This window comes from Salvia splendens, chromosome 18 (genome assembly GCF_004379255.2).
Source record: "Salvia splendens isolate huo1 chromosome 18, SspV2, whole genome shotgun sequence".
NCBI classification, from domain to species: Eukaryota; Viridiplantae; Streptophyta; class Magnoliopsida; order Lamiales; family Lamiaceae; genus Salvia; species Salvia splendens.
The window spans coordinates 23780575-23793134 of NC_056049.1; the positions used below are offsets into that span (position 1 = coordinate 23780575).

General features: G+C 41.0%; 1 protein-coding gene across 1 annotated transcript; it reads right to left on the reverse strand.

Moving 5' to 3' along the window:
- Window positions 1-2507: 2507 nt before the first annotated feature.
- On the reverse strand, window positions 2508-11804 carry LOC121777817 (coronatine-insensitive protein 1-like). The gene is made up of 3 exons (XM_042175174.1): window positions 11043-11804; window positions 9519-10026; window positions 2508-3537 (listed from the first exon to the last, which is right to left on the reverse strand). Exons 1-3 carry the CDS (start codon window positions 11537-11539, stop codon window positions 2737-2739), a joined length of 1806 nt encoding a protein of 601 aa, XP_042031108.1. The 5' UTR covers window positions 11540-11804; the 3' UTR covers window positions 2508-2736.
- Window positions 11805-12560: the final 756 nt, after the last annotated feature.

The window sequence follows — 12560 nt, forward strand, 5'->3', positions numbered from 1 at the left end:
GAAAGAAAAACTAATTAATGCTGCGGCATATTTCAACCTTCCCAAAATTTGACTTCGCAATTGCTTATGCAAGATGTGCACTATTAGATGGTTTTTGATTAGCTACCTATAAAAAATATATTTGAAAGTAATTATTTTTTAAAAAACTCTAAACTAATTCAATAGTTGTGAAGATTTTTGATACGATATTTTTTTAAGTTATTAACTATAGTGAGAAACTGATAATTGAGAAGTTTAGACTAAGTCAAATAAATCGTGCATTAATATTCACAGAATTTAAATATCCAGGAATTTACTTAACTATAAATGGAAAGCATAAAATCTAATTATCTACATTTACCTTATTATCATTCTTAAATATAAAAATAATAAATAAATAGAGAAAATTGCATTAATAGTAAATCTACGTATTTAATATCATTGACCTACAAACTTAAACATTACTCCTCACCTCCAGTATAAAATATCATAAGCTTTCTTCAATTTTTCACATCGAAAATATCAATCATTGGAAAAAATGTCTCGTACACTCTCTTTCTTGATGCTCATTGGAGTCTTGATTCTTGTAATGACCCCATCTCTAGCTCGTGATTTAGATGAAGATGTGTTGGATTCTAATACATATGAAAGTAATGAAGATGAAGAGATGTTATGGAATATAGAGTTGCTCAAGCACGACCACCGCCACCGCCACCCCCGAGGTCGTCACGCTCCCTCTCCTCGAAGCCATGGCTCACCAAGAAACCATCACCACCACGCTCCTCCTCCCCAACACCACCATCATGCTCTTCCGCCTCACCATCGCCGCCATGCTCCTCCTCCCCAACGGCACCATCATGCTCCTCCACCGGAATATTTTTAAAAATGTATCGTTATTGAAGAAAACAAATTTAGTACTTTGCTTATTATGATAACCAGTATCGCACCCGTGCTATGATCTATGAATGCATCTCAAATTTATTTTTATATTCATCCACATCTACATTACATTTTTCTAATGCATGTTTATTAAAGAAATACCACTGCAACAAATAGAACGCTATTAGAGACGCTAATTTTGTGTTTCTAATTATACAACCAACGGTTTATAATGTGTCCTAAATTATAGTTAATTTTAAAAAATTTCAAACGCTAATAATTGCATTTTAATTTTGTGTCCTTTAAAGATAAGTTTTTTTTTAACATACCCTTTTATTTAGTCAATGTAATAATGGTAAAAGGTTATACAAGTCATTATTTTGACTTGCATTTTCTATTTACAGTGGGAAAGAAGTTGCAGGAGTTATTTTTGCATAGGTTATACAAATGACTGGGAAGAAGAATGGCTGAAAATTCTGGTGTTTTTAAACTGAAAAATTCTCTCAATAAACCTAGCTTGAGGACCGAATTTGGGGGGGGTTGTTATTTAAGATTTTTCAATTCCAATTTATTTCAAAAAATATCTTAATTAGTGTCTTAAAACTCGGCTTTTATATGATGATGATAGATGATAGATTGTTACATATGAGATACAACATTATTAACCCACAAACCTAAATATAACATCATTTTTCTTAAATAATAAAAAAAATTTAAACTTTCTTCAATATTTCTCGTCTAGAAAAGACATCTAAGAGTTATAGGATCAATCAAGCAATAAGAATCAATCAAATAGAGGAAGACGACGAATTTATCCAGGTAGATATTAATCACTTTATTCAACCAATTATTTTTTTCATACTTTAACCCTTTTATCTTCTCATTTATGTTTTTCATTAATTATGCCTTAAAATTCTTAACGTCATTATCAATACTATTTTCAATAGTTAAATATATCCCGCTTTTGTTAAACTCCTATATTTGTCAATTAATTAATCAAGAGAAAATAGTTTTTCTTTGTAGTAAGTAATTCCAGTCTTCTTTAAAAAAATTAAAATCAAAATATGCACTTTCTATACCACAATAGTCAAAGGGATAGTTGTACATAATTAATTAAAATAATGAAATAAGTGATCAAGAGTATTTATTTTTTTCGTTTTGAAGGAATAACTATTGTGGTATATAAATTTAAAATTTTCTATTCTCTCGTTCAATCATATAAGAGTTACCATAATCGAGTTTTGGATTTTACTTTCAAGATTGGTATAGAAAGTTGGAGTCAAATCTTAATCATCTACATTTATTTTTTTGACAAAGCAGCAGCATCAATCAATATGTTTAATAACAGTTTGGACGTTAGTTGGAAACAATTAGAGAAATTTTTTATTTTTTTTACAAAAAACATGCTCAGAAGCAAAAATTAACAAACAAGATAGAAACAGTTCATAAAAAACAACAAAAAAAAAAAAAAAACAAAAGATGACAGGTCCAAAACCACTACATACAAACAAAATGGAAGTAAAGAGGCAATTAAGACCCTGTCATTATCTGCAAATAAATCATCAATAGATCTCCAAAACAGGTTCATGTTTACATATACTATTACCAAATATAGAACAAAGATGGCCAATCACATGAAGCAATTAGAATGCGGAAGAAATCAAACAATTAGGTATTTACAAATAACAAAAACATCCTGTTTTAGCCCTACAGAAATCAGATTACTGAAGTCACTTCTACAAGGCAAAATTTATTTGTTAAAATTCTCTACATCAAAGTTCAGAAAATGTGGAAGAAGAAGAAGACATGATCTATAGACAAGGCAACTACAGAAAAAAAAAAGTGTGTATGCAAACAAAAGTAACAAGAAAGTGTGATTCAAGGTGCCAAGGGCCTCACAGTTGATGGAAAATCTGTTCTCGGGCCGGCAAGGGACCAATACGCGAGTATGTGCGCTGGATGCTCCGCCACTATCGGCCCTCCTTCCAGGTCCTGCACTACCACTTGTCTCGATGGTATCAGCTCTATGTTCCAGTTCGGCCTCACCATTGCCAGCAGATCCCGGCCATTTGCTGACGCTCGATACCCCTGCACCCACAAGTACCTTAGAGAAGTCAGCTGGAGGGCTGCCATTGCCAGTGCACGTTCGCTGAAGCAACACCCTCTCATCTCCAGCTTCTGCAGGCTCGGGCACCCTTTTGAGAACTCCAACAGGCCTTCATCCGACTCTCCTACGTATCCCAGAAGCATCCATCTCACGTTGCGGCTGTACTGGCCTATGTAGCTCAGACCCACATCGCTCAGGCCACCAGGCCGTAGATACAATGCAAACCTCCTCAGTTTGTGGCACCCCATTAATAGAGACCGGACTCCATTGTCGAGAGGGAGATCTGTAATTCTTTCCTCTCTGTCCAGTAAGACCAACCGAAAGTCGCATAGGTTTTTCGAGTATGTTCCCATGCACTCCAGTGATGCATTTGTGATATCGGACACGTACACAGCCAAGTACTCCAATTCGAGGCATCCCTGTGCTAGAGCCATCAGTCCTCTCTGAGAGACCACACCTTCGACATCTTCCATTTCTTGTTCATCGGCTCCACGCTCTATCCTCAGTCTTTTCATTTTCTTGCAGAATTCACCCAGAATCTCCAATCCTCTGTCTCCAATGACGTTTCTTGTCTGTTCCATATTGTCATTAAGATCAGTTTCATATGCATTAGGAAAATAATATTGCTACTTCAATCCTTTGTCGTTACTCAAAATATTAACTCTGATATCAAATAAGTTTTGTTCGATCTACTACTTGTAAAAGTTATGTTGAAAACACAACCATAGTTCAGTAGAAAATTACAAAATGAAGAAATTCACATAGAAATGTCGGAAAAAACAAATGTCAGCAGCGAAAATAATGCATAGAAAGATCAAGAATAATGTGGATAGAAAATAATGTCAGCAGCAAAAATAATGCATTGGCAAGAAAAGGACATCCAGAATAATAAATCAAGAAGGTAAGACAATGAAGTTGTTAAGAACAGAATTGAAAGGAAAACAATTGTAGAAATTCTTTATTCAATCGGCAGTGCCGCCCAAGCCCCAGGCTTTTCCTTGATACAATATATGTCCCTTTCAATCATAATCTCCTAAACTATTAATAGGGAAATAATCATAATAACCGACTTTCCCCCCCAACAGGCGCATCATAACCGCCCCTTATTCTATTTACAAGATACACACTCCTATTTACAAAATACACACTATTTACAATATTTATACTAATTACACAGCCCACGAATGTAGACTCAATCCCGATCCTCACGCTTCTTCCTCCTTTGATACACTATCAAGGGCTTTCCCTGGTTGTCACCCTTTCGCTTCATATCAATTCCATCCCCCTTAGAATCGACCTTGTCCTCAAGGTCAAAATCTGGAAATTGCCCCATAAAATGTTGCAAGTCGATCCAAGTAGCCCCATCTTCACCCTCACCTTTCCATTTCACCAATAGTTGCTCAACTTCACGTTCCCCCATTGGAATCACCCGCAATGCCAAGATTTGTTCTGGCTCGAGCATTGGCAAGACCGGCAGTTCTATAGATTCCGGAAATTCAGTTGTAACTTCATGATTTCCCACCACCTTCTTTAGTTGAGAGATATGAAACACCGGATGTACCTTGCTGCCTTCCGGAAGGCGCAGCTTGTATGCTCTGCTCCCAACCCGAGCAAGAATTTCGAAAGGCCCATAAAACTTAGCCGACAGCTTATGATCCTTACCATCCCGCAACGAGGCTCGCCGAAACGGTCGGACCTTCAGAAACACCTTATCACCAATCATAAACTCTACGTCTCGACGGTGCTTGTTGGCCTGAATGCTCATCTCCTGCTGTGCTTGCATTAGATTTCCCCGAAGTCGCTGCAAAACTTCATCTCGGCTGGCCAAAGTTTCAACCACTGCCGGCATTTTACACTCCCCGGGCAGAAAACGGCGAAGAGTTGGAGCCGGCCGACCATATACCACCTCGAAGGGAGTCATTCGCGCCGCGGTTTGGTATGAAGTATTGTACCAAAATTCTGCCCATGCCAACCATCTCACCCATTGCTTGGGCTGCTCGCTAGTGAAACAACGGAGGTATGTCTCCAACACCCGATTCGTCACCTCCGTTTGACCATCCGTTTCAGGATGGTAGGCTGTAGAGAACTTGAGGCGAGTACCGGACTGCGCGAATAATTCTTTCCAAAAAACACTTATGAACATGGAATCACGATCGCTAACAATGGAGTTGGGAATTCCATGCAAGCGGACCACTTCTTTCATGAAGATTTCCGCCACCGAGCGAGCAGTGATCGGAGGCTTTAATGGTAAGAAATGAGCATAGTTAGATAACCTATCAACCACCACCAATATCACAGAAAATCCTTTCGACTTAGGCAAGCATGTGATGAAATCCATAGAAATATCTTCCCAAATTTGTTGCGGAATAGGCAACGGCTGTAGCAACCCGGCTGGCGACATTGCCTCGTATTTCATCTTTTGACAAATCAAACATTTAGCAACATATTCTTTAACAGTACGGAACATACCTTTCCAATAAACGTTGGTTGCGATCCGTCGATATGTTCGCAATACTCCTGCGTGTCCCCCAGACGGGGTATCATGGAACTCATGAAGAAGTTCGGGAATCCATCGCGATGCTGCCGGTAGCGTGATGCGATCGTGAAAGAATAATTTCGTTCCCACCAACCGAAAACCCGGTCTACTGTCCGGCTGCCGCTGAATTGATTCGATGATGGCCTTGAGATACTCGTCACTCCGTTGCTCGCTCTCGATCCCCTCGAAGCCCAGCCACTCCGCCTTACTTAATGCTGACAACTCGGCATCACCGTCCCGTCGTGATAGAGCGTCCGCCGCAGCATTAGAAATTCCAGTTTTATACTCAATATCAAAGTCATATCCCATCAACTTAGCAATCCAAACTTGCTGCGCGGGAGTAACAATCTTCTGATATAGCAAATGCTTCAAGCTCCGGTGATCGGTTCGCACCACAAACTTCCTTCCCAGTAGATAAGGTCGCCAATGCTGAACGGCTAAAGCGAGGCCCATCATTTCCCGTTCATACGCCGATTTTGTCAAGGTACGATCAGCCAAAGATTTGCTGAAATAGGCAATCGGTCGACGCTCCTGCATTAGTACCGCCCCTATGCCCGTTCCGGAAGCATCGCATTCGATAACAAAGGGGCGATCAAATTGGGGCAATGCCAACACCGGTGCCTCCGTAAGAGCCCTCTTTAAGCGACAGAAGCCCTCTTCCGCTTTAACAGTCCACTCAAAGCCTTTGGGAGCGTCTTTCTTTAATAACATCGTTAATGGCCTCGCAATTAAGCCATACTCCCTGACAAAACGGCGGTAGTACCCAGTCAAACCCAAGAATCCTCGTACCTCGCGTATACTCGAAGGTCTCGGCCACTCTAGCACAGCCTTAATTTTATCCGGATCCATTGCTACTCCATCCTTCGAAATTATGTGACCCAAGTATTCGACTTGCCGACAACCAAATGTACACTTCTTGTGATTTGCCAAAAACTGATTTTCTTGTAAAATCCAAAGCACAGTTTCCAAGTGCACTCGATGCTGCTCCCACGAACGGCTGTAGATGAGTATGTCGTCGAAGAAAACTAACACAAACTTACGCAAATAGGGCCTGAACATGTCATTCATAGTGGATTGGAAAGTCGCCGGTGCATTCGTGAGGCCGAAGGGCATGACCAAGAATTCATAGTGACCACTGTGAGTTCGGAATGCGGTTTTGGGTACGTCCTCGGATGCAACTCGGATTTGGTGATATCCGGATCGAAGATCAATTTTGGAGAAAACGACCGCCCCAGCCAGCTCGTCAAGCATCTCTTGAATCACCGGAATGGGGTATTTATCCGGTACCGTCACCTTATTTAATTCTCGATAATCGACACAAAATCGCCAACTCCCGTCTTTCTTTTTAACCAACAATACTGGGCTTGAGAAGGCGCTCGAACTCGGTCTTATAATCCCTGCCAATAACATGTCCTTCACCAATCGTTCAATCTTGTCCTTCTGGTGATGCCCATAACGATACGGTCGCACAGAAACTGGTCGAGTACCATCTTCCAAGGTAATGCGATGGTCTGTCACTCGCTCAGGTGGTAAGGATTTCGGATCCCCAAATACTTCGTGAAATTGTTGCAGCACTTCTTGTACCCCTTCTTGCTCGTGTATTTCAGCGTCCCCCTTTTCTTCTAGTACTATCGCCCATACTTGTGCATCGCGAGAGTTGATTAATGATTTTAGTCCGATAGGTCCCCGGCACAATTGAGGATCGCCCCGCAGCTTGATGCAGCGACCTTCCTTTTCGAACTTCATTATCATTTTGTCGTAGTAGTGCTTCACCTCTCCCAAGGTCGAAAGCCATGTCATACCCAAGATCATATCTACACCACCTAGCGGAAACACAAAACAATCTAATAGGAACTGACATCCCGCCAATGTTACCTCAATTTTCCGGCATGCACCCTCCGCTTCTTGGCGTAAACCGTTTCCCAAGAGAACGCCGAATCGCTCCTCTCGATCGGGCTGTAGTTGCAGCCGGTCCACGAGTGCCCTTGATATAAAATTGTGGCTTGCTCCGCTATCTATAAGAACTATGATAGTGTGTTCTCCCAACTTTGCACGCAGGCGCATAGTCCGAGCGGTATCAATGCCCGCCATTGAATATAATGGCAACTCAACGTCTCCTTCGCCAGACTCTTCATGCTCCTCGTTCATCTCCTCAAGTCCCGTTGGCTGATAAAATTCATACTGCTGCAGGTCTATCTTCTCTCCTTCGGTGATCATTACTCGCAACTGTTTGAGGCTACACTCATGCCCCGGAGAATAAGGTTTTCGACACCGGAAGCACAGCCCTTTAGCCTTTAATTCCGCCAATTCTTGCGAAGAGATCCTCGTAAAACGAGGTCGTTGTGGATGCTGCATCGCTTCACTGGCCCTTGACATAGAAGATTTCTCACCCGGACGTGAGTTACTACTAGTGAAATTCTGACTTGGCCTTCCTATCGAGTCAGTCCAAGCCATTGAACCGCTTCGACTCCAGCCGCTTCTCCTTGGCGTCGAATTATTCCAATTCAAACTTGTACGTCCTCCCCCCTGGATTGCCAAATTATCTTCTACATCACGTGCTAATTCCATTGCCGATTCCAGTTCAGTCGGCCTGAATAGGCGTAGGAATCCTCGTATTGGATCCTTAAGACCCTTCATGAAGTAGCCGAGATAATGAGCGTCGGTTAAGCCCGGTACTTGACTTGAGAGTTGAACAAACAAATTGACGTAATCCTCGACTCCCTTAATTTGTTTAATATCAGCCAATCTCTCAAATGCGTCCCCTTGGAAACGAGTATCGAACCGAGAAACCAATGCTTCCGAAAATTCCTTCCATGTGAGGGAGGGCTTACGAGAACGCAGCCAAGTCATCCAATACAAAGCCGGTCCCTCCATTGCCACCACCGCCGCTGCAACTCGGGATTCCGTCGCAGTTCCGGTTATCTCGAACTGTTGGTTGGCACGGGCTAGCCAACTAATGGGGTCCATTCCGTCGAACGACGGCAATTGCAAACCCCCTTTGTTCTTCCCCTGGTCGGGTTTCTCGCCCGTGTCGCTACCTTCCTCTGATTTGTTACCATCGTCGTTGTTGGACCCTCCTCCGCCGGAGTGAGATTCCGACTTAGTTTTGACGGCGACCGATAATTCGGTGAGGGTAACAGTAATTATCTCCAGACTTTCTTTCATCGCTCTCTGATCTTCTCGAATCCCTTGCTGCTCTTTTTCCAACGCTTCCATCCTTTCCGTTTGCGATCTCGTCATTTTCAAGTGAGGACGGGATCCGGCAGGTCGGACCAATTGTTAAGAACAGAATTGAAAGGAAAACAATTGTAGAAATTCTTTATTCAATCGGCAGTGCCGCCCAAGCCCCAGGCTTTTCCTTGATACAATATATGTCCCTTTCAATCATAATCTCCTAAACTATTAATAGGGAAATAATCATAATAACCGACTTTCCCCCCCAACAGGCGCATCATAACCGCCCCTTATTCTATTTACAAGATACACACTCCTATTTACAAAATACACACTATTTACAATATTTATACTAATTACACAGCCCACGAATGTAGACTCAATCCCGATCCTCACGCTTCTTCCTCCTTTGATACACTATCAAGGGCTTTCCCTGGTTGTCACCCTTTCGCTTCATATCAGAAGTGCAGCTCATTTGGTAAGACGCTTCCACTCCAACCAATAGATCGGGAGTTCGAGTCATTATGGGGATAGATGGGGAACCATTGTTGATCCTCTTTAAAAAAACCCTACTTCCGGGAACAAAGACACATATGTGCTCAGAAAGTTTACTCATCACAAAGGTAAACATAACCTATTGTTTACCGATATAGTACCTAGAAGCTACTGCATGATTAAGACAAGATTATTACAATCACAATACTGATAGGCACTGTACTTTCAGCAAAAATTGCATATACTCTAACGGGCACTTCAGATAGACATATCTAGCACATTAACAGTTTATTAGCAATAAGGCATATATCTCGAATGACATTGACAAACACAAGCATTAAAATTTACCTCAAGAATTTCGAGGTTAGGGCATTTTTGCAGTAACTGATAGTGGCCTTCAGTATCCAGCAAAGCATAAAGGAGATCCAATTTTTTAAGTCGGGAAGAGACGGGATATACGATGGGCAATTCTGTTTTCCCCAAGTAAGTAAGACCCAAGCGGCATAGCTTGCCAGGGAATACAACGTTGGAATACCTTTCCAATTGCTCATTAAAAACACCTTCACCCACCTGTCCAGGGGGCTCACTAAAAGATCCCCCACAGAACTCTTCCAACGAAGCTGCTGCACGGAAAAAGCCTATAAGGTCTGAGACATCACAATCACTAATTTTCATTGAGGCCAACTTTGGGCATCTTCTTGCTATCTGTTCAAGATCTTTAGATCTGACTTTCACGAGATCAGTCATGTAGAAATTCAAACTTTCAAGAACTGTATTGTTCATTGCAAACTCATTCAGCCAATCTCCATCTTTCTCAATTATTGAGCTCTCTTCCAAAAGCAAGCTTCTCAAATTCCTACACAAAAGAAAAAAAGGTTTAGATTGAGCACACAGTTTCACATACTCAAGCTAAAGTTAGCACTTGCAATCCACATTGCTGTAAAAATGATAACTTTATCCAACTTTTAATGTAATCTTCTTAAGCCAGAGACCAAAACTTACTCTGAATTTATCAAGTGATGTCAACTAATGAACCTATCAGAAAGGCAACAGAATCTACCATTGTTAATATTTCTTTATTACGTCGGAGCTAACAATTATATGAAATGCTTACACATCATAAACAGTTCTTCCTTGACCACATAGCTCTATTAAAAGGGACCTTTTACCATAAACATTCATATTTGCTGAGTCATATTTCATATCTACGCCACAGCACTTTGCAGAAAATAATTCCTTTGAAAATTTTAAGCCTAGCCATTCGATATTTCGATCCGACAAACATTGGTATGCATGAGTTTCAGTTATAACCAAAAACCAAACTTTTTCATAACCGCTAGCTGAAACCGAGATTTTCGGTTATAACCAGCATATCCGGTTCCCAATTATCAGTTAATCGATAACCTTTTAATCGACTAACCACCACTATAATCAGCATGACCAGCAAGCTTGCGATTAGACCAGTGAACTACTATTATCTGGCGCAAAATCAAGATTAAAAATGAATCTGACGAGCTGACTTGGACATAGGAACTAAAAATCGTCGCCATATCTTATTGAAAACGAAAAGTCAAACTTATGCATCGGCAAACCAAATCTGATTTACTTTCTTCAAACAATTCAGATCCTGCAACTACCAGCAAGCAGCACCTCAACAATAATAAATACTATCATAAATACATTATGTAAATGTTTTCTTCAAAAAAAACACATGAAACTCTTCCCAGAGACATGCTTACTTCAAAAAATAAATTAAAAAACGGAAACAAGTAATAATATCAATTGATGAAAGGTTGAAACTGAAATAAAAAATCAATTCAAAATTAAATCAGATAAAAGCAATAAGACGGAGTAAGGGGTTAGGGTTTGTACGTGCAGAATCTGCCTAAGAGCAAAAGTCCGTCGGTAGAGAAACCAGAGCACTTATCCAGCCTCAAAACTTCCAGAACCTTCCCGTGCGACTTAGCGAGAAGCTCGAGATCTGAATCCTTCACAATCATGCGCCGGAAGTGGAGCACCTTCATCCTCCCAAACGACCTGATAATCTCCTCCACCCAAGGGGTGACAAATCCGCCCCAATCCTCGGGAATCAGGTTGAACATAGCAGCGCGTGGCTTCCCCTTGAGCTTCAGCGACTCCAGGCGCGGGAAGCGCTTCGACAGGCGCTGCGGCGTGGCCGTGTAGCACAGCGCCATCGTCACGTGCTTGCGCGTGATTGCATCGATCTCGTACCACCGCTTGCACACCAGCGACACCGCGTCCCGGTCGCGCGGGTCCTGCACGTACGGGATCACGCACTCCCCCACCGTATGGTACGCGCCGCCGCAGGCTTGGATACCGTTAGGTCTCTTCGATTTAGTCTCATCCATCGCTTGGAATCAGCTTCGCCTACAAATTCGACATGTGAAATCAACGATTTTGGCTGCGGAGAGCTTCCGGATTGATGAATTCGTCGATCGATCGGAGTGGAATGAATTGGATGTGGATTTGTGGATTGATTGGAGAGTGATTCAGCAGTGGATGAATGGATTGATTTAGGGCAATAGAACAGAGGGAGTAGGGAAGGTTTTCACTTGCCGAAGAAATGGGAGCTCGTGGGAGTAGGGTGGGTGGGTGGTGGTGGAGTGGGGTGGGGTGGGTGTGGGGGTGGAGAGGACAAAGGAGGCGACCAATTGGGGAAGAGGACGTCAGACTGACACCAATCTAGTGGTGTATATAGTAACTACTAATATGTGTAATTTTATTTTATTGATATTTAATTTTTCATATATAACTGAAGTAAACTCAATGAATAAAAGCAAATTGACTATTGAATTGTACTCCATGTAACTGTGAAATTAATGGTATTGATAATAATTTTAATGGATCAGATAGATATTTAAGTGGACGTTAGCATTATGTGGAGTATTTTGTTTTGTGCATTTTCTTTAGAACTTCAAATAAGTTTATAAATTAAATGATATTTGCTAAAAAATAATACTATTAGTTTTAAATAGTATGTTAGTTATGTTATAAATGAAATAAATGATGTTAATATAGACTACACGAAAGACACATCCAGTAATAATGTTCAAATAATACTATATGTATCATAATTTTCTCGACTCTTTCCACGCTCGTAATATTTGAAGAAACTATTAGTTCGGTAATATGTAAATTTTTTCGTATTTAAGTATTATCAGTTTTATACCCAAATTTATAAAAGCAACAAACCTTAGTGCTTTTTCCTGTCATGGTAACTGTTTTGGGGGGAGACTTGTCAATTTTTGTTGTATCTAAAATGGGGAACTGAACCTAATGGGTGTGGGAATTTGTTCACTTTTTTATTATCCACTTTATTAAATCATTGATAAAATTTCAATAGGAGAACAGTGTATGGAGTATTTATTA